Source organism: Protomyctophum bolini (assembly GCF_963924005.1).
Source record: "Protomyctophum bolini genome assembly, chromosome: 4".
In the NCBI taxonomy this organism is placed as follows: domain Eukaryota; kingdom Metazoa; phylum Chordata; class Actinopteri; order Myctophiformes; family Myctophidae; genus Protomyctophum; species Protomyctophum bolini.
The window spans coordinates 5,533,908-5,553,829 of NC_137865.1; the positions used below are offsets into that span (position 1 = coordinate 5,533,908).

The 19,922-nt window shown below is 43.8% G+C and overlaps 1 protein-coding gene across 4 annotated transcripts in view; it reads right to left on the bottom strand.

Moving 5' to 3' along the window:
• ano1b (anoctamin 1, calcium activated chloride channel b) overlaps positions 1-19,922 on the bottom strand; it is a 59,815-nt gene that overhangs the window by 29,517 nt on the left and 10,376 nt on the right. For all 4 annotated transcript variants that reach the window (XM_080761954.1, XM_080761953.1, XM_080761951.1 and 1 more), the window contains exons 2-10: positions 16,351-16,833; positions 12,230-12,328; positions 11,502-11,653; positions 8,749-8,803; positions 7,965-8,016; positions 7,782-7,837; positions 5,644-5,682; positions 3,351-3,415; positions 2,182-2,316 (exon numbers count right to left, since the gene is read on the bottom strand). In XM_080761954.1, coding sequence (XP_080618080.1) covers positions 2,182-2,316; positions 3,351-3,415; positions 5,644-5,682; positions 7,782-7,837; positions 7,965-8,016; positions 8,749-8,803; positions 11,502-11,653; positions 12,230-12,328; positions 16,351-16,833 — 1,136 coding nt within the window. The remainder of the gene's footprint in view (positions 1-2,181; positions 2,317-3,350; positions 3,416-5,643; positions 5,683-7,781; positions 7,838-7,964; positions 8,017-8,748; positions 8,804-11,501; positions 11,654-12,229; positions 12,329-16,350; positions 16,834-19,922) is intronic.

Below are 19,922 nucleotides of genomic sequence, written 5' to 3' on the forward strand. Positions count from 1 at the left end.
AAGAGTGCACGCACGCACGCGCACACGCACGCACGCACGCACGCACGCACGCACACACACACAAATGTACTGTCACTATATTGTCAGTGTTCAGTTAGGATAAAAATGTAAAACCGATGGCGGCGTCACAATACATTGTGAACTTCTACTGTACTGTATTGTCACAGTCACAGACTTTTGTCATTTATTGTACAGTCTAGGTCTTGTATTTCTATGTTTTGTTCCCTGGTCTAGTTTTCTTGGTTCTATGTTTGTTTGCTCCAGCTGTGTCTCATTTTGTAATCAACCCTCATGTGTATATCAGTCTTGTTCCCCAGTCAGTGTTTGTTGAGTCATTGTATCCTGTCACCTGTTTCAGTCTGTTTTAAGATACTAGCCCTTACCCGTTGTGAGATATTTGCCCCCCTCTTGTGGCCACAGGGGGTACTGCGCCCGGGCGCATTGCCCGTGGGATGGTGTGGTGATGTAAAAACAATATTTGTACAGTAAATATGCGTCTGTAAAAAGTAGCCTAGCCGGTTTCTGGGAGCGTGCAGGTTTTTTTTGGCATGGAGAGATGTGTGCTAATAGTGTGGCTCGGTCGGAGATAGACCACGAATAAACTGCTGTAAACGGCTGTTTTAAATTCATTACTAATCATTAATGTGTAAAAAATCGAAAAAAGGGCTCCGTTAAGACCTCCATAATTCATATGGTCAATGCCTGTGTGAAAACTGGGAGTGATTGGTGCAATCAATGATGAGATAACGCGCTGTCAGTGACATTCAGACATTCAGACAGACATTCAGACATTCGCTGAATTATAGTATGATGATGATGATGATGATGATTTCATGTTCACCTGTCTTCTGCATTAAAACACCATTTCATGGTTTCCAACACTGGCTGTCCTGCGTTTGGGTCCTTATACCTCACCTACATGTGACATGTATGTCTTTTCTTCTTGTAATGTACGATAAAAAATACAGTGACACTGCGCAAAAAGCATGGAATACGGATGTGTATATTATTACAGGAAACTCCCGTTAAACTTTCCAACAAGCTCCGGAAAACTCCCCAATTGTACCATCATTCATTCATTCATTGTATGAATACAGTGTCCATAATTGCCCGTTATATAACTCCTCTTTTCACACAGCGTGAAAGACATTAACCTGAACTAGATAGTAGGCCTACTGAGGAATTTGCAATAGAACATAGTTCACAAAACAAATAGTTTCCCTCCTTTTCATTTCCCCGTCTCACTGTGTACACATACACATACTGTATCGTATCCAAAACTGGATTTCAGGGGGAAAACACCAAAAGTTTAAATATGGATCTAAGATACGGTTTCCCCGGTTTCTGCCCCCCCCCCGACAGCAGCGATATCTGATGCAGACTGTGTGTGTACAGTATGATATTATTCAGGTTTGTCTAAAAATGATCACATTCTTGGCAGGAAATTACCTTATTATAGAATGCCTTGTCAATGCTGAATAGGACGTGACGATTACGAATGTGTCACACACAGGAGCTCTGGGTTGTGTTACAGACCGTCATACTGCTGTGCGTGCGTGGCGTGCGTGTGTGTGTGTGTGTGCAGTGCGTGTAGGCAGTGTGTGTCATAATATCCTGCAGATGATGAGAACCAGACCAGAGGAAGTAGAACAGGACTATAAATGTCGCAGATCATTCGTCAAGCATTCCTCTTTTTTCTCCCTTTTCTCCTGTATTTGTTCATTGTTTCGCTCCTTCTCGCCCCACTATCTCTTTTACATTCCTTCTTCCTCTATTTATATACCAGTATACCTCCTCTTTGCTTGCGCAGCCCTCATGTGCTTTCTTTCATGTGTTTCCCCTCTCTTCTCGCAGCATAATAGTAGAATGCATTTTTTTACCCATGTGTGAGACAAATATTTACTTTACAAATACTACCATGCAGAAACGCTGGGTGTTGAGGGGGAGAAACAACTAAACAAGTGCGATACAAGTGACCATGTGCCACTGTGACAATGTGACACTAAGAGAGAGAGAGAGATGGAACAAAAAAGGATACAGAGGATTTGACTCTGTGAGTGTTCTGTTTGTGAGTGTTCGGAGTGTTCTGAGGGCAAAGTGGAAACCTTGGAGTGGGTGTGTGTGTGTGCGTGCACTCGCGTGCATGCGTGCGTTTGTGTGCGTTTGTGTGCGTGCGTGTACCTTGGGATGTTGTCATCGACAGTAGCACACCCGTACAGGAACACAATGACTCCCACCACAGAGGCAGGGATAAGCATCTGCGTGTACAGACCCAACCAGGCGAAGTACAGGCCAATCTTCTCCCCAAAATATTTCCTAGAGACACACACAATAACAACATGAAAATGTAAGGCTATGAACAGAACCAGGCACAAGTTTACACAAGGTATGTAATGAGGAGTGCAGGGCGGAATTATTTTGGGCAAGTTTTCCTCGACTGCAGTTACAATTGTTGAATAAACATGAAAGAGGTCCATTTATATAAAATGGACCACACACCCTATTGTATATACACAGTTCAGTCAGATATCGTCGCAGTCGGGAAGAAACCAACTATCTTCGTGTTTCAACTTTTATTACTTTAATAAATCAGTCTTTGTGTGGTTTTACAAATATTGAATCAATGGAGAAAAAAAAGTATAAAAAAGTGGTGAAGTCCATTGGATCCTCAAACTGTTAGGGTCTGATCACCTAACTCCAACTGTAATGACATTCTTGGATGCAGGCGCAGGTCTCAAGGTGTGTTTAAAGATGGAGTGCCACAATTTTTGTATTTTTCCCAGTTTTTCATGTGTCTATGAGGTGACAGTACTTCATTAGACACCCTGGAGTTGTTTAATAAAGTCCAAGCAAAGGTACAAGGGAAAAGAAAACACTTGTAGTCAAAGGCAAAGTTATTTTCAGCAACAATAAAAACGGACAGGACCGTGTGGAGTGGCTAGAGTTTAGAGAAGACAAACAATACTGACAGAGATGGAGTGGAAGAGGGAGGCATATAGGAGTGAACTAATGAGGAGCAGGTGCTCCTCATTATAGTTCAGCACCTGCTGGGGTCCCAGAGATATAGAAATGGTGGACCGTAGTCTAATTTAGGTCAAACTGAGGGTCCTTGAAATGAAAATGGTTGAAAATCACTGCTATAGAAACGTGAAAACCTTCTTTTATGGGGGTCCTTGGCATACATTTTCAATTGGGGGTCCACGGGGCTAATGAGTGTCAATTTGGGGGTCCTGGGAATGAAAAGGTTTGGGAACCACTGCCTTTACAGTATTTACATTTTGTGAGTGCTCAAAATAAAAAGTTGGGAAATAATTGAAGTAAAAAAATGTTAAATAAATAACCATCCTTACCGTACAAGGCCAATGGGCTGGTATTTGTAGAAAACGCTGTAGCTTGCCCACTCCTCGTACAACAGCTGGGGGGGGAGGTAAAAAACAACAACAACAGCTATTGTGACGTTTGTTTACGTTCTGAAACCTTGCCTTATAGCTAAAAATAATAATAATAATTTAAAAAAATCCTATGCAGACCCATAGTTGAAGATGAGCTGAATGATTTCAGCCAATTTTGCCTACAGACAAACCAGATCCTTAGATGATGCCATAGCCACAATGCTATACACACTGCCCTCTCTATACCACCTGGAGAGAGACAAGTCCTATGTGAGAATGCCATTCATAGACAACAGCATAGGCCTCACTCAGACTGTTGCAACATGCATACAACATTTGTCTTGTCCATGTTTAATGGCCGCCCCAATGCATTTCCAATGGATGTCACATGGTTTGACAAAACATTTTTGTTTGATGCAGGGGAGGGGGACACAACACAGCCATCAAACAGAAATGTTTTGTCAAACCATGTGACTTCCACTGGAAATGCATTGGGGGGCGGCCATTAAACACGGACAAGACACAAGACAAATGTTGTATGCATAATGCATGTTGCAACAGTGTGAGTGAGGCCTTAGCGTTACAACACCATAGAGCACCGAAGTCTGACGTCAATATCGGTATAGAGGGTGCAAATCCACTGGATGTACTTTTTATTTGCATTGTAATCCCCATATAGGGGGATTTTATACTACTGTATAAGTATAAAGGCCGTTTCACTCATATAGATATGTAGAATCAACTGAGAAAACGCTATTGTTACTGCTACTGAATTAGTTACATTTTCGCTAGAAACAGACTGTATCACATATGAGTGACTGACTGTCGCAAACGATACAGAGACACCTCCATGACAATAACGCAGAGAGACAGCTTGTTTATTTTTGGACCACATTGCTTATATGAAACGATTTTTTAGAGAGCCCATGTTATTCTCCATAGAGAAATGACTTCCGTGAACCAGGCAAGGCCAGGGGAAGAGCGAGTGACGTCAGGACTTCGGCGCTCTATAATCCCACTCAGACTGGACGCCAACCTCAACATATATAGGGTTCAACTAGCCTCGTTCCCAGCTTTGACTCATCTCAGAGGAGAAAAGCCTGGTCACCTAATGCAGAGAGTCTCTATAGGGGGCAGGAGGACTTCCGTCGTATGTATTTGCCCCGGAAACTATCTTTTTTTGACTAATCATTCACAACACATTCACAGAGAATGTGAACAGATTTGTAAAGCGCCAGCGTCATTTATTTCGGGCTGTATTCCCGCCAAATTCTGGTACTTCCGTTTAGACACTCAACCTGGCTATAGGTTTTGCCCAGTGTGGGGTTCAAAGTTCAAACCAAGCCTGCTGGATCCTGGACTTTCTGCGTGGTACTGAGGAGGATCAATTCTAAAACCTTGTCTGCCCTGAAGCTGAACCCAGAGAAGACTCAGCTATAAGTCCTGCCCCATGCAGGAGCTAACTATTTCCATAGACAACACATTGGTATAACTTTGGTTCGAAACAGCCAAGAACCTTGGTGTTGTCCTGGACAGTCAGCTCTCTCTCATTCAAATCAAACATTGCAGCGGTCACTCGATCCTGTATAGGTTTACAATTAGACCCTTCCTCACCCAGGAGTCTGCCCAGCTCAGTCATATCAAAACGTAAACTATTGTAACTCCCTCCTTACTGGCCTACCGGCATGCACACTTAAGCCTCTCCAATTGATCCAAAATGCCGCACTCACTTGGTCTTCAACCAGCCAAAATTCTCACATGTCTCTCCCCCCCTTCTCTGCTTCCTCCATTGGCTCCCGGTCGGAGTACAAAACTCTGATGCTGGCATTCAAAGCAACCAAAGGTATGGCACCCATATCTTGCAAGTCTGATCGGACCCTATACAAACCCTACAGTCGCTGCAGGGAAGCTGAAAGTACCTTTGCTAAAAATGCCGGGACAGCGCTCCACACGTCCCAAACTCTTCTCTCTTCTGGCTCCAAAACTATATGGAATGCACTTCCCGTTGCAATCAGAACTGAAGACTCACTCCCAATCTTCTGCCGTAGTCTGAAAACCCACCTCTTCAGACTCGATCTTAGCCCGTAGCACTTCCCATAGCACTTGCCCTAGCCTCGATGACCTTACAGGCAATTTATGAAACTTGAACGGAATTGTATGTAGGCTATAGACACACCACTCTAGTGTTTCATTATATAGATATTCCACTGTTAGTAGAGGGGCTATTATATATGGTAAGTAAAGAGCTTACCTTCCTGTCGTTGTTCCCTATATCGCCATGAACTTCTCCCTGTAAAATCACAAGTCAAACATTAAAGGTTGTACTGATATGGATAGTGGATACATTTTGGTTGTAGAATCACTAGATATTGGATGGAGCCCGCACGCCACAGGTATACAAGAAAGACGTTCTTTATTGAAAATGCTGACGTTTTGATCTATTTGATCTTCATCAGGTCATGTGAACATACACAAAAGTTTGTACTTTTTATAATAAGGGAGTGCCCCCATTATCCAATCAAAACACCACATTTTGGTGCCCCACTGCAGGTGTGACACGTCAACCCTGAGTGAGTAGGTGGGGACCCAGACATATTAATATAAATATAATCTGTTCAGAAATTGTAGTGCACCAATTAAAAACAATACATGTTATACCTACGTATACTCATTTCACCAATACATCAAATCAAGATCTCCTCTAAGTCCTATATCTAACTAGGTCTGCGGGCTTTTTTTCATCACTACCACTATAAATCCATGCCATTACAATTTTAGAACCTTTTTAGAACCCCCCCCCCCCAACCCCACCCTGACAAGCACTCGGAATTGTAGAAGCTGAGGCATTACATTTAGTTTTCCCGGTTGCACAGATACATATTGTGAAAATAGTCGATCTTCAACCACTGTGTGACTTCATCGTCATCTGTTGGAACCCCACCTAAAATCATGTGGGGACCCACCCATGGGTGTCCCGAGTCCGACCCACAGGTTGAGAACCACTTGTCAATACAACGCATACCTGTATCTAACAGGTCAGGAAAAAAAAGAAGTAGACATGGGAAAATAAATGTGGCAAAAGGGCATTTGATGCCATGATATTTGTTTGATCATATACATACTTAGGGCTTTGGGTTTTAACAGCACCTACTTATCTCACGGGCAGGTTATTTTAAGGTAGCAAGGTATTTTAAAGATGGAGTGCCACCATTTTTGTATTTTCCCAGTTTTTCATGTGTCTATGAGGTGACAGCGCTTCATTAGACACCCTGGAGTCGTTTTTATGTGCAATGGTGTATTAACTTTGTATTTAGGGTTTCTTCCTAGAGGCTGAACCCTTGACAGTCAAACGGGCCAATTAAATAAACAGTAATATAGTGTAATATCACACTATCAGCCCCTCCCCTAACCCCTCCCCCTTTATCATACAACTACAGCTGTGGGTGCGGCTTCAGTTCAGGTGGATCATCACCACCCATCACCACCCACCAGGCAAACCAGGCATACTTAATGAACTGGTGGGCGTGTCCACATAAAAACAATACATTTTAACAAATACTGTACACTTTTTTGAAAGAAATATAAAAATAGGACCTGATGATCATGTTTTAGGGTGGAAAAAAATCACGGCACTCCATCTTTAAAGGTATAGCTTTCCACCAAACAGATTATAAGACTGCCGGTCGAATGAAGTCTGGAGATCAGTCGGTTGGAAGGTGTGGAAATAAAGTGGCTGAATGTACCTGCGAGCCGACACCGACAGACGGCTACTATGGTGCCTAAAAATAGCCTATGGCTTGATTCCCATGGCTTTTTCAACAACAAGCTGATATCTGCCGGTCAGCTTTCGACGCTTCACTGCAACATGCGAGCGACCAAACACAACATTCCACCCACCGGCCATTCAACAGCAGATTTCCGGCAACAGACGCTTTTCGACGCTTCATTTAAAAGGACAACTTTAGTTTTTTTCAACCAATTGGTTCATGTTTTAGGTTGTTATTATAGAGAAAGTGAAAGTTGAGGGTTATTTTTTTTTTTCATTTGCTGCTTGAATTCTTTCATTTTAGGGATTTTAGCTGTTTTTCACAGGGGGCAGGGGCATTCGAGCATGGGGCTATATGCTGTATGTACTTTTACATTTTAAAACTAAAGTTGTACTTTAAACGTACCACCGCGCTACCTTGAGGTCCACTTTTAGTTTTCTTTACATAATATATCTAAAAACAATATTATAATGTGTAAAAGTGCAGTCATTGTTAAACCCAATGCATAGGCCTATACTTCATCGCATGATTGCGTCGTGCGTCGTTGTGAACTTGTAGGTCGGCCATTTTGGTTGAATGACGGCCATTCTAAAACAGAGCATAAAGGAGGCATTTTACTCACATCATGGAGAGGGAAGGCAGCCATGTAGACGGCACTAGCCAGGAGACTAGTGATACCTAGATAGGAAACAAAGTTAAGTATTTGATTCACATGATTCAACTATTCATATATTCATAATATTAATCACAAACCTCTGCGGTTACAATTCATTTAATTATGTATCGAGAAAGTGGGGGGAATTACCCATGCTGTACTTGGCCTTTGTGCATTTTGTCCGTTTTAATACCTCAAAAACCTGGTGAATGAATTAAGGCACTGAATTAATTAATAAAAAACAAACAAATGAAAAGATATCCCACTACCAATGATAACCTTTATAGGAAACAAAAATGAATGCTTTGAATTGCCAGCCTGGGTGGTTCCGACCTGATTCGCTGCGTCGTTCTGTGGATTTGTTTTGAGACGTAGTGAGTGACATAACAAATCCACGGACCAAAGTCGTACGACTTCGACTTGTCAAACACGTTACCGCAGTGAAATCTGTTCTCCGCATTTGACCCATCTCTTGGAGCGGTGAGCCGCAGCCAAGGAGCGGTGAGCTGCAGCTGTGACGCGCTTGGAAATCATCATTTGATTAGTTGATTTGACCCCAATCCAACCCATTGATGCTGAGTGCCAAGCAGGGAGGCATTGCGGGTCCCATTTTTACAGTCTTTGGTATGACCCGACCGGGGATCGAACCCGGACCTCGCAGTTTCAGGGCAGACACTCTAACCACAAGGCCACTGTCTGGTAAACACAACGAATCAGGCTGGAACCCAAGCTATTGAATTGCCATTGAATTGTAGGACTAGTCCTAGGACACTAGTATTGGTGTTTTTACAACTAATTGTGTGACTTGTTTTTCTTTTAGACAGTAAATCAGAAATAAGATTAAGATAGGTTGACGTTTTAATAAATAAGGCCTCTTGATGTACTTCATGTATTTGTTTATTTACATGTCAACAACAGTAGACTATACACTTACTATTGAACTCCTGGTTTTACTGTCAAAGAAGTTATCTTTGTCGGACAGGTCAAACCTGTGAATAAACACAACATGACATGACATGACACACACAAACACCCTAAAACACACACAAAACCCAAAGCACATACTGTCTTGAATGAAAACCACCTAAAACATTTGAAAAATAATGCAAGAGCCTGTATGTTGTAGCCTATCGGTCTATAATTGAGAAATAGAGGTCTCCTTCAGAGAGAGAGAGAGAGAGAGAGAGAGAGAGAGAGAGAGAGAGAGAGAGAGAGAGAGAAACATGACTTTTTCAGAAAACACTTAAGATTCAGAAGGCATTTCGTTATTTCGTTGCTGTTGGGCAGAAACCCCTATAACTCCATATTCCATGTGTTTTTTTCCCCCGTTAATCAACGTATTTGATCATACAGCGTCACACAAAACAAAAGCATCAAAAGCAGCATATATTCCACATATACAAGCTCGAAAAGCAACACCGCATTTTGAGCTTTCCGGTTTTGAATTTGGATCCCTGAAAAGTTTCAGACATAAAAAAATAAAACTGGACATGGATTGGAAACCTCATCTTATTACAGTACGTGATGACATACATGAGATGTTTGTAGAATCGACCTATGCGGTCTTAACCCATTCTAGACGGGGACCCCTTTTGGTGTTAGCATTATGTTATGCTTTAGCTATTGAAAAATAGCAGATCTACAAGCTCATAGCGCGCCACCGAGTGGCGCACTACGAGCTTGTAGGTCTGCTATTTTTGAAAAATCGAAGAACGACTGACATTTTTTAGAATCTGATCTCAGGTCAGAATGGGGTTAATCAGACCAGTGTGTGTCCAGTGGAAACCTCGTATGAATCTGATCTCAGGTCAGAATGGGGTTAATCAGACCAGTGTGTGTCCAGTGGAAACCTCGTATGAATCTGATCTCAGGTCAGAATGGGTTAACCCGTTTAGACCCGAGACACCCCATCTGAAAATATGTTGTTCCAGGGTCCCCTCCAGAATCAAAGAATATATTTAAAGTTTTGCACCACATTTTCACGATATTGTTTTTTTTTTGCAGATCTACAAGCTCATAGCACGGCACTCGGTGCCACACTATGAGCTTGTAGATCTGCAATTTTTCAATAGCTAAAGTATAATATATTATGCAATATGCAAATAACATAAAACACCAAAAGGGGGTGTTTTTAGAAGTAGATTTAATTGTTCTCATAACATTAGCATCAGTGCAAAGTTTCCTAAACATAGTTACTTTTAACAGACTATACGGGGGAAGAAAACCTGACGCCTCGCTTTAAAAGTGTGTTTATCTACCGTTCCAAGTCTGACTGCAGCAGCTCTCTGTTAGCCTGGCTAATAAGCCAGACCGAGCCAGGCTAGCTCTCTGTACCACGCAGGGGAGAGGGGGGTGGAGTTAGTTGCTTCACGATGCAATGGAGTTGAGAGGTTCTTTCTGAAGCGGTTTTTGATACTTTTCATTGGTTCAATATTTTCAAAACCACACACAGACTTAAAGGGTGTTTATATCGTTGATTTATGGAGAAAGAAAAAAAAATAATAATATAAATCCTCCCGACAGTGACGATATACTGGTAGTTTGTTGACCGGCCCAGAGGTCTGTACTGTACTTGGTCCCCAACATTTTTTCCCCCGAAAAAGCCTTCGACGAAAAACGATGAGCTACAGTATCTCCATTGGGACGATATATGGCTTATAGTTGCCCAAATGTTTACGCCTAGAATGTCGTGCCCAGAATAGGGACGACGTGGTCAGCCGGACAACCTAGATCAGGACAAGTTTATCACTTAAACTATAGCCTGCCAGCAGAGCCTTAAAAATAGAGCTGATGTCATCTCGTAATTCCTTAACTCCTCTTAAAACCTGAGCTGCCGCTTCTGAGACGAGCTGGAGACAGGAAGGAGGAGGACGAGAGCAGCAGCGGCAGTCTAAACAAGTTGGAATGAAAGCAGATCGAGGGCCCTCCATCAATGCTTCTCGGCCTCTGTGCGTGTGACATGTGTGTGTGCGTGTGCGTGTGTGTGTGTGAGAGTTTCCGCGGGCACGCATGCTTCCGTCTGTGCTTGCGTCTGTGTGCGTGCATTATGTGCATGTGCACATATGTGTGTGCATGTGCACGTGTGTGTCGTGTTTATACTTCTTCGTCTTTATGTGGGACAAATTGTGTGTGTGTGTGTGTGTGTGGGGGGGGCATTGTTCAGGTTTCTACTGTTATTCTTGTAGCTAAAACTTTTAAATAGAATGAAGGTGTTTTGCAAATGTGGGGATGGAACTACTAAAACAGTACAAAATGTTAAATACCCAGCAGTGAGAATTGCATCAAAACTGTTCATATAGTTGATGTCTTTCGTCATAGTGTTCCCACGCACACACACACACACACACACACACACACACACACACAGTTTATATAGGTTATGCGCACGCATAATGTGAGTGGCAAATCGAGTGGCAAAGTCAGTTTTAACAGTGTTTATCAAAATTATCAACTTGGATTCAGATAGGACCATATCTGTTTGGATATAGGGCTAAGCTGTCAAGGCCAGAAAAGTAGTTTTTTTGCCACTCAGTAGGCGTTCCACGCATAACGTCTGGGTATAGGATGATGGAATATGTCACACGCATTACGCATACCCTCTATCAGAAGTGGTTCCCATGGGGCGGTGCTGCTTATGACAGCACGTGTTCATTGAGATTGTACGGTATGGTGTACGACTGTACGTACAGGTGTTGTTTCTCTCGGGAGAACGTGTAGGACAGGTGCTTGAAGTTCCTGCGCTGGGTGTCCTCCACGTGCGGGTGGAGCGGCTCGGAGACCTTATTGATCAGCGAGCTGATCTTCTCAATGACACTGCTGGACTGCTTCATCTGGTACACCTGGAAGGTTTCAAAGCAGCACGCACACGCACGCGCACTTGAGCTTAGAAGGGGCTATTTATTTTTGAAGATAATGTGAACCTTTTTCAAAATGTTTGAACCCATTTTAGAAAGGGAAGACGGGGATGGTTGTCCAATTCGTTGTTACTATCGGTATACTATTCCATACCCCAGCGCCAAAGTATAATGCTGCAGACTTTCTTGTGCATACGTTTTTGGACAGTGAGTTAATCCCGTTGGCTTGTATAGTGTGGTGTGTGTGAGACAAGCGGGTCATTTACGATCCAACATGGAATTGTTGCCACCCACAGCCATGAGAAGTTCATCTTGATGCTGTTTGAGCTAAGCTATAGCTATGTGTGTTAATAAAACACCGGGGATTCAAGCTATACACGTGTCATTTTGCGTGCTAGTGCTAAGGATATTGTATCCAATTCCAAAGTGCCCTCTCACTCGTGTGCGTCGACAGGTCTTAAATGAAAGTCCTTTATAAGTTTGTAGATTTTGGGCGTTCTGACAGAGGTTTCCATATAACCCTATTACATAATAATAGGTTTAGTATGTAATTATTCTTACTTTTTTGGTCGGCATCTTCAGCTTCATGAACTCAGCTTCCCGACAGAGAACACTCCATGGAGCATGAATCTTCACAAAACCCACACCTGGAGTCTTGGCCTGTGAGAGTCAGTATATATGACAAACATGAAGCACATATCAAAGGGCAGCAATGGTTTGGGGCTGGGCAAATTTGAGGACTGGTCTTCAGTGGCGTGCACAGATAGACACTAAGGGGTGCTAGTGCACCATCTGCCCTTGCCCTCTGGACAGCAATGTGCCCTTTTGAAAAAAAAGGAAAAAAAGTAGTGTACAGTTACAGTATGTGGACCATGGTGACATTGATCAATTCTTGATAAAAAAAAGCTTCTAATATATTATTTATGCCCCACAATCTATAAATCTCACACTATTAAGGCAACCGTCCGGTTCCACGCGCTGCACAAGTTGCCCTTTTTTTTCTCCACTTGAGCACCTGCCCCTCTAAATGTCTGTGCACGCCACTGCTGGTCTTGACGTACACTAGTATATCCTGAATATGTTGTGTGTACACAGTTTGACAGCAATTTTTTTTTTACATTTGTGCTCACTCAGGCCTACATGTTTGTGAATGTTGCAAAGTGACAGCACGTGCTACTGATTTGCTGTGAATGTTTAAAGTTCTGGACTTTAGATAGTCCCTGTATAGCACCAACACAATTTCAGGTGAGGAAGTTTGGCATATAGGACTGGTCCAGTTTTGGTTATTTAGACGGGAATGCAGACTTCCTGGCAGAAGGAAGAAGAAGAAGAAGAGAGAGAACCTTTCAAACATTTACAAATAATAAACATTCTTGTCCTTACAGTACAGTATGTGGAAATGTGTGGAAATGATGTTGACCCAACTCATAAACAAGGGGGAGACGAATGACAATCCATTGTGTTTTAAACTAATATTTTCCGCTCTCCGCTTGGACGGACTCACTTACTCTCTGGACTACATGTTGTCTCAGTAAGACAGCCCTCCCCCTATCCACAAGGAGGAGCAGTGCACCAAAGCATTGTGGGAATGATAGTCCAGGAAGTAAGTGAGCCCAGTGTCCATGACATCAGAGACACACTGGGCTCACTGCTAAAATCTACAACATCTAAAACCACAAATGACACACATAAAGACCCCCAGGAAAGTGTTCTAAATATTCTAAACGTCATTAACATGGCAGATTCATCTTCCCTCTATACGCAAAGGGGGACCAATTCAGTCAATCCTCTGTTCCAGTAGCCATGACACTAGACAGTACATTGACACCATTCCTCCACCGTGCATGCAGGCATTCTGCCTCGTATTGGTTGAATGAGTCATTGCTCGCGCTCGTGTATCTGACACCTCTGCGGTCTCTGACTACTGGGAGTTCCCCTGGCACCCTCGTCAGAGTCAACTGCACTAAATGCTTTTCACTGTGGACAGACTGAATACTCCTCTTTCTACTCAATATACTGTATAGGTCACTGTCCATTTTTGTCAGGTCAAACCTGACTAATGAAAGCTCATGACGACGTAGACGACCTAGTCATTTCAGAGGACCTAGTCATACTCGTAATAGAAGAGTTGCGACGTTGACGGGGCAGAAAACAGCACGGTCACGTGGTTCATGTGCTCGCGCGATGATAATAATATGGGGGGAAAACGAAGACAAAAAGGGGGACAATGGAGACAGCACCTGTTTCACCTGACACATTATTACTAGTCTTGTTTACTATGCACGCACGCACGCACGCACGCACATGCTGTAGAGGCTCCATGAACGGGCACCGCTCAGTCAGTACCCTTATAATGTTCACAACAAGACTATATTACAGTATCCTGGAGGACTGGGTTAGTTGCGCATGCCTTGTTTTATATTACAGTTAGTGATATTGCAGTGCACCTTCAGTTACAGCCTATAATAACACACAAACACTATAAAACCTTGTCCCTAAAAATGCCTCATAAATGTTTCACCTTATATAACCTACACTATAAATGGTAATTGGGGTTACATGGGGCTTACACGCGGTGTACACATGGTGTACACGCCGTGTACACCACGTGCCGTGTTAATTTAACTATCTCTCCGAGCCACATATTCCCCCCCCTCCGTAACCCGAGCGCCGTGGATGTTGTAGTATACGAGTATACATAGCAATGCCATCGTCAGACTAAAAGGGAAGCCCTCGCATCCCACAGAGCTGCTCCTGCTACGCATGGTGTCATTATTACATATCTGCCCCTGAGGCCCCCATGGCTCGTGTGAGGTCATGTGAGGTTGGTATGCGGGCGGGGGGGCATCATGTGGGGGGTCTCAGGGGGGGGAGGGGAGGCCATTTCCACCCCCCCCCCCCCCCCCCCCGCCCCTGCTGTTCACTTTTAACCACTTCTGTTCCGTGTGCGTATTTCCCTAAACCTCTGGACGTTCTATTTTGTTGTAGTTTTTTTTTTGTATATTAATCTGATTTTAGATAATTGCTGAGTGCATCCACGCACGGCCAAACATCTACATTGGGACATGTGTGACACATGATATGGAAACATTTATTTTTGTATTTTCTTTTTTTTGCCTGCACAGCCATAAATTCATCAGCCTCTTTCAAGCTGGTATCCCTATTTTGGGGGGGCGAGCATTTAAAAAAAAAGTTCACATTTTGTTCCACCTAAAATAGTACTGTGTCGAATGAGCTACAAGCTCCATTTGACACGTGTGTGAGCTTGTAGATCTGCATTTTTTTTAAATTAAGTGGTCACTTACTTTTTGCCACCCTCTAGTTTGTGTTGCTCATTGGTGGTGTGATGTTGATTGATTGATTGATTGATTGAAGTATCTATTAACAGTTTGCAGAGTTACAGTACATTTCAAGCACAACTCAATACAAAAACTGTGAGTGGGTCGACACCATAAAGCACATTACACTTGTTTACAAGTGTGGCGGTGTGATGTTCTATGTTACAGTACCTGTTATATGTTACACTACCTGTCTGTCAAACCAGACAACTTAATTGTTGTCTGGTTTGGTAGTGTGTGTGCCGGCTGGGTTGGTGTGAGACAATTACGGTGGTACGGCGACAGCGGCGACGGGCCCGGGGTATACGTATACTTCAACCGGATTGACGAAGGTCCAGTACTTAAGAGTTTACAACAGTATACTGTGTGGTGGTGTGGTGTGGCGCGTTATGCGATACGTTGAAACAGCTGTTATGTTGGAATCCTTGGCAAATGGAGTGCTAGCAAAACTCTGAATCTCTCACACTCACACTCGCACTCACACTCACACACACAATCTATCCACCCCTCTCTCTCTCTCTCTCTCTCTCTCTCTCTAAATGCATGCATTTACCGGCATAGTATGTACTGTATTGCATGTACATACGTACAGTACGTAGACTGTACACACGTGTGCACGCACACTCACACACACACACACACCCACACACACTTCATACCTAGAATATTTAGGCTGAGACAACTATTCGCACATGCAGCGGACGGCCTATACGGTTTGCAGGGAGCGGCGGCATACTAAACAAATACTGTATGAAAAATGCAAAGTTAATAAGCCCCTCGCATCCTATAAAAGCCACACATTTAAGGTGAGCAATTAAGGAATGCCCCATAGCCTCTGAAACACGCGTCCCTCTCTCTACTGGTGCTGTACCATATACTGTAGAACACAGTGTGGGACTATTGTCCCACTATTGTGGGACTTTAACATGGTGGGAATGCCACCACTAATCCAGCTGATGTCAGCAGAAGCACATAGTCCTGTGATCCTCCCCCCCTGTGTGCACAGTGTCTTTGTCTGTGTATCCGTGTCTGTGTGTGTGTGTGTGTGTGTCCTCGTGTGTGTGTGTCCTCGTGTGTCGTACTATCTCATGCCTCTCTTTGAAGGGGTCAAGTGTGGAGTAAATATTGTATTCTCTCTCTCTCTCTCTCTCTCTCTCTCTCGTTAGTGACAGGTCAGACAGAGGCAGCGTAAACGCCAACAGAAGCAGTAAGGCAACGCGGGACGGACTTCCTATACTTTGCAAAAAAGAATGAGGAAGAAAAAAAAAAAAACGGAAGAGCGTAAAAGAGAGAAGAACGGACGGACGGACGGACGGACACTATAGTCTCCAAACCTGAACTCACCTCGTGGTCTGTCTCCAGCTCCAGCCCCATGTCCCGGAGGTTGGCCTCAAACTCCTCCCTCATGAGCCTCTTGTCGACCTCCTGGTAGTCGGGCGTGTCACCGCCCTGACCCTGCAACTCCACATCGCCACCCGCCGCCGCTGACGAACACGACGGGACCCCCGGTGTCGTCGTCTGCTGCTGCTGCGTGCCTTTGTTGTCCCCCTGGTCCGTGCCCCCCGCGGTGGCGCGGCCGCCACCGCGACCGCCAGCGCCGCCGCCGCGACCACCGCTGTTGCCTCCTCCTCCCCGGCGGAGCGTTCGTGTGAAGGCGTTGTCCGCAGTGAGCAGTCGCGAGGACTGCAGGCGGCTGTGGTGGCGCCCCCCACTGGGGGGCTTCTTGATGTGGTAGGTGAGGACGTAATCGACGCGCCGCTGCCCGTCCTGGAAGTAGAGGCCCTGCTGGCACTGTGTGTTCTCCTCCGGCGTCAGAGCTTTCAGCAGCTGGCAGGAGGAGGAGGAGGAGGAGGAGGAGGACAGGGAGGAGGAGGGGGCACAGAGAGAGAGACGGGGAGGGACGGGCATTTAGATACAGAAAGGGGGAAAACAAGGCAGCAGGCCACGTGGACCGCGTGTGCGTGTGTGTGTGTGTGAGTCTTTGTGTGTGCGTGTGTGTGACGTGTGTGTGCGCGTGTGTGTGTGTACATTAGGGTTTGGGAGCAGCGTGTTGAGCAGAGAGGTCATTCGGAGGGTATTATGTGCCCGTGACCCGTCATAGGGGGCTGTTGGGGGTTGAGAGATATAGGGACTATATCCCTCTCTCTCTCCCTCTCTCTCTCTCTCTCGCTCTCAAAGCTGGATTGGAGTGAATCTAGAGTCAATAAATGTATACACATTTTCAACTCATGTGTGTGTGTTTTGGGCATTGCAAAAGACACAATTTTACACGTGTGAACTTTACATTTGGAATGGTAAATAAATGCACCGCATAGTGTAGGAGTTCAGTGTCTTGTTCAAGGACACTTCAGGCACGCAGCCAGGCAACCGTGTTGTTTTTGGCAGCACATTTTTATTTTAGTTTTAGTCGTAGTCTCTTGAATAGTTTTCATTTGGTTTTAGTCACATTTTAGACAGTCACCTGGAATGTTTTTGTGTTAAGTCTAGTTTTAGTCGACTAAATGCCATAAGATTTTAGTCAACTAAATCTACAGTTGATTTAGTCGACTAAAGATTTCGGCGGGCCTTGATGCCGTCGTATTCGTAATGACTGATTTTACACATGCTGAAAATAGCCTATCTATACAAGCTCGTGCCGCGTGGAAGGAACACGTTATTCCGACCAGTTTTTCCCCTCCACCAGGATTACTGCATGTTTTTTTTGTGAGGGGTTCTCAACGTTTTTTGGCTGGGGACCCCCGGAAATGCTTTGGCCATGTCTCGCGATAAAAATAATTTGGGGACCCCCCCCCCAAAAAAAATTTGGTGAACCCCCCCGAGATGTCGCGACCCACGGGTTGAGAACCCCTGCCTATAGGGGACACGGCGGGAACATGCAAACTCCACACAGAGCAGCTTTCATGTAGTCGAGTATTGACAGGTACAGGAGTATCTATGACTTTGACTCCAGTATACTGGGAGAGTGGGAAAGCCAGCTGGTGCCTGCCAGCTGCAGCCACTTGAGCAAAGTGGGGACTCCCCAAACTGTGGTTGCAGTCCACTCTAGAGTCGCATTAAGTCAGGATAATTGCCATGTGCCCATAATAAAAAGTGGTGCCAACTTGACTCGCCAGGCTGCCAATTCTACTGTGTATGCCACAGAGAATTGTGAACGTGTGCAGGAATTGTAAGCATGCTAAATGTAGTTGTAGCCATCTAGCCACAGTGGCATACTTGTTGGGCATGAAGTGTGTCTGTGTGTGTGTCTGTGTCCTAAAGTTCTATGCAATTACGTTCCATTCCTTCCTTCAATTACGCTCTTTCAGTTACAATTATTATTTCAGTTACTGTTTATTATAGTTAAAAAAAAACATTGATCAAAATTATGGCCTATTACGTGCTTAATCACACTATATGTTACACTTGTCTTCTATATTAAAGGCATTTTGTAGCTTCTAAATTATGACACTTTTTTATTTCCCATCTTCCAGCAAAGGTGCTAACTATACAGTAGGTGCAACTTCCCATTTACTGCCCATTCATCCAAAAAGAAAAGTCCTATCTTAATTGTATTAAACATCGGCAAACTCACCAACATTGCAGCTGTAGTTTTTGTCCATAGACATGTTATAAGCTACTAATTAATTGCAGGTGATTTCTTTTCAAAGTCTTGGAGTTTGGAAATGCTCGTTTTATATCACTCAACGGCCCATGCCACCTGTTTTGAATTTGCACATAATGCAGGAGGCAGCAGGTGGTTGCTTTACTGATAACGAGCGTTTCCAAACTCTGACACTGTGCAATGCAAACTAATAGGCGAGTGCGCTCCGGTGCGGTATTTCCGAACGCGCCTGTAGAAAAAAAAAATCACATGCAAGGGATTTCTTGACATGAAGTAGCTCATAACATTTTTTTTTAAACAAAAACTTTGCAGATATAAAGGATAATTCAAGCTTTTCATGCAGCCGCAATGTTGGTGAGTTTGACATTGTTTAAGACAATTAGATAAAACTGTTCTGTTTGGATGAATGGGCGCAACTTTTCTGGGACTTGTCAGAATCATCACTTTCCTCCTCACGTCCAAGGAAGCTTTCAGAAGGAAAGGCAATGGCTGGGCTGCGCCACGACACTTTCATGGACACTTTCATGGGAGTCAAAACTCACACCGGCAGTTCAATGAATACATGGCAGTGAATGGAGCCGGCTGGACCAGCTCATAACAAACACCATTTATGAACAATTGAGACCTTTGTCATATAATTGGTTCAGGAATATAAAATAATTAAGACATATCACAGGTTGTTTTCTAATCACTTGCTTTTCGATGTGCACAGAGTGCACAGTATACCATTTTATTTGAGGATCTAAACAGCAGCAGGTATCGTTTCTGGCTCGGAGGTATCGCGAGATTTGACTGACAAGACAGGAAACGGTGGGAAGATGTCAGAAAGGTGCTTTGTGCTCTTTAGATACAATACCTCTATAAAACACATTGAAAAGCAACACAGCAGACACTAATGTGTTACATAATGTGTTGTCTACTGTTATTTTCCAGAAGCCATTAGCCTACTCTACAAAAGGTCTCAGTCATTCAGAAATAGTGTTTGTTCATGAGCTGGTCACTGAGCTCTCATTGACTCCAGTGCATTCTGCCAAACTTCCGGGTGTAGTTTGTCACGTGACCATGTCCATTCCTTCTCAAGCTTCCTTGCTCACGTCCTCAGTGACATCACTTCCAAGTTCCAAGTCCAAGAAAAGACACGCTTTGATTGGCCACCAATATATTAAAAATATATATATATAGCTAGCTGCCTGGAAGAAACCACCCAACTCCATTTTTGATGTTAGTTGATAAGTGTCATTTTTCTTTTTTTAATCTGAGAATCTTAATTTCCCAAAATGTCTAACATAAAAATCTACACTTTGCTGATATACAG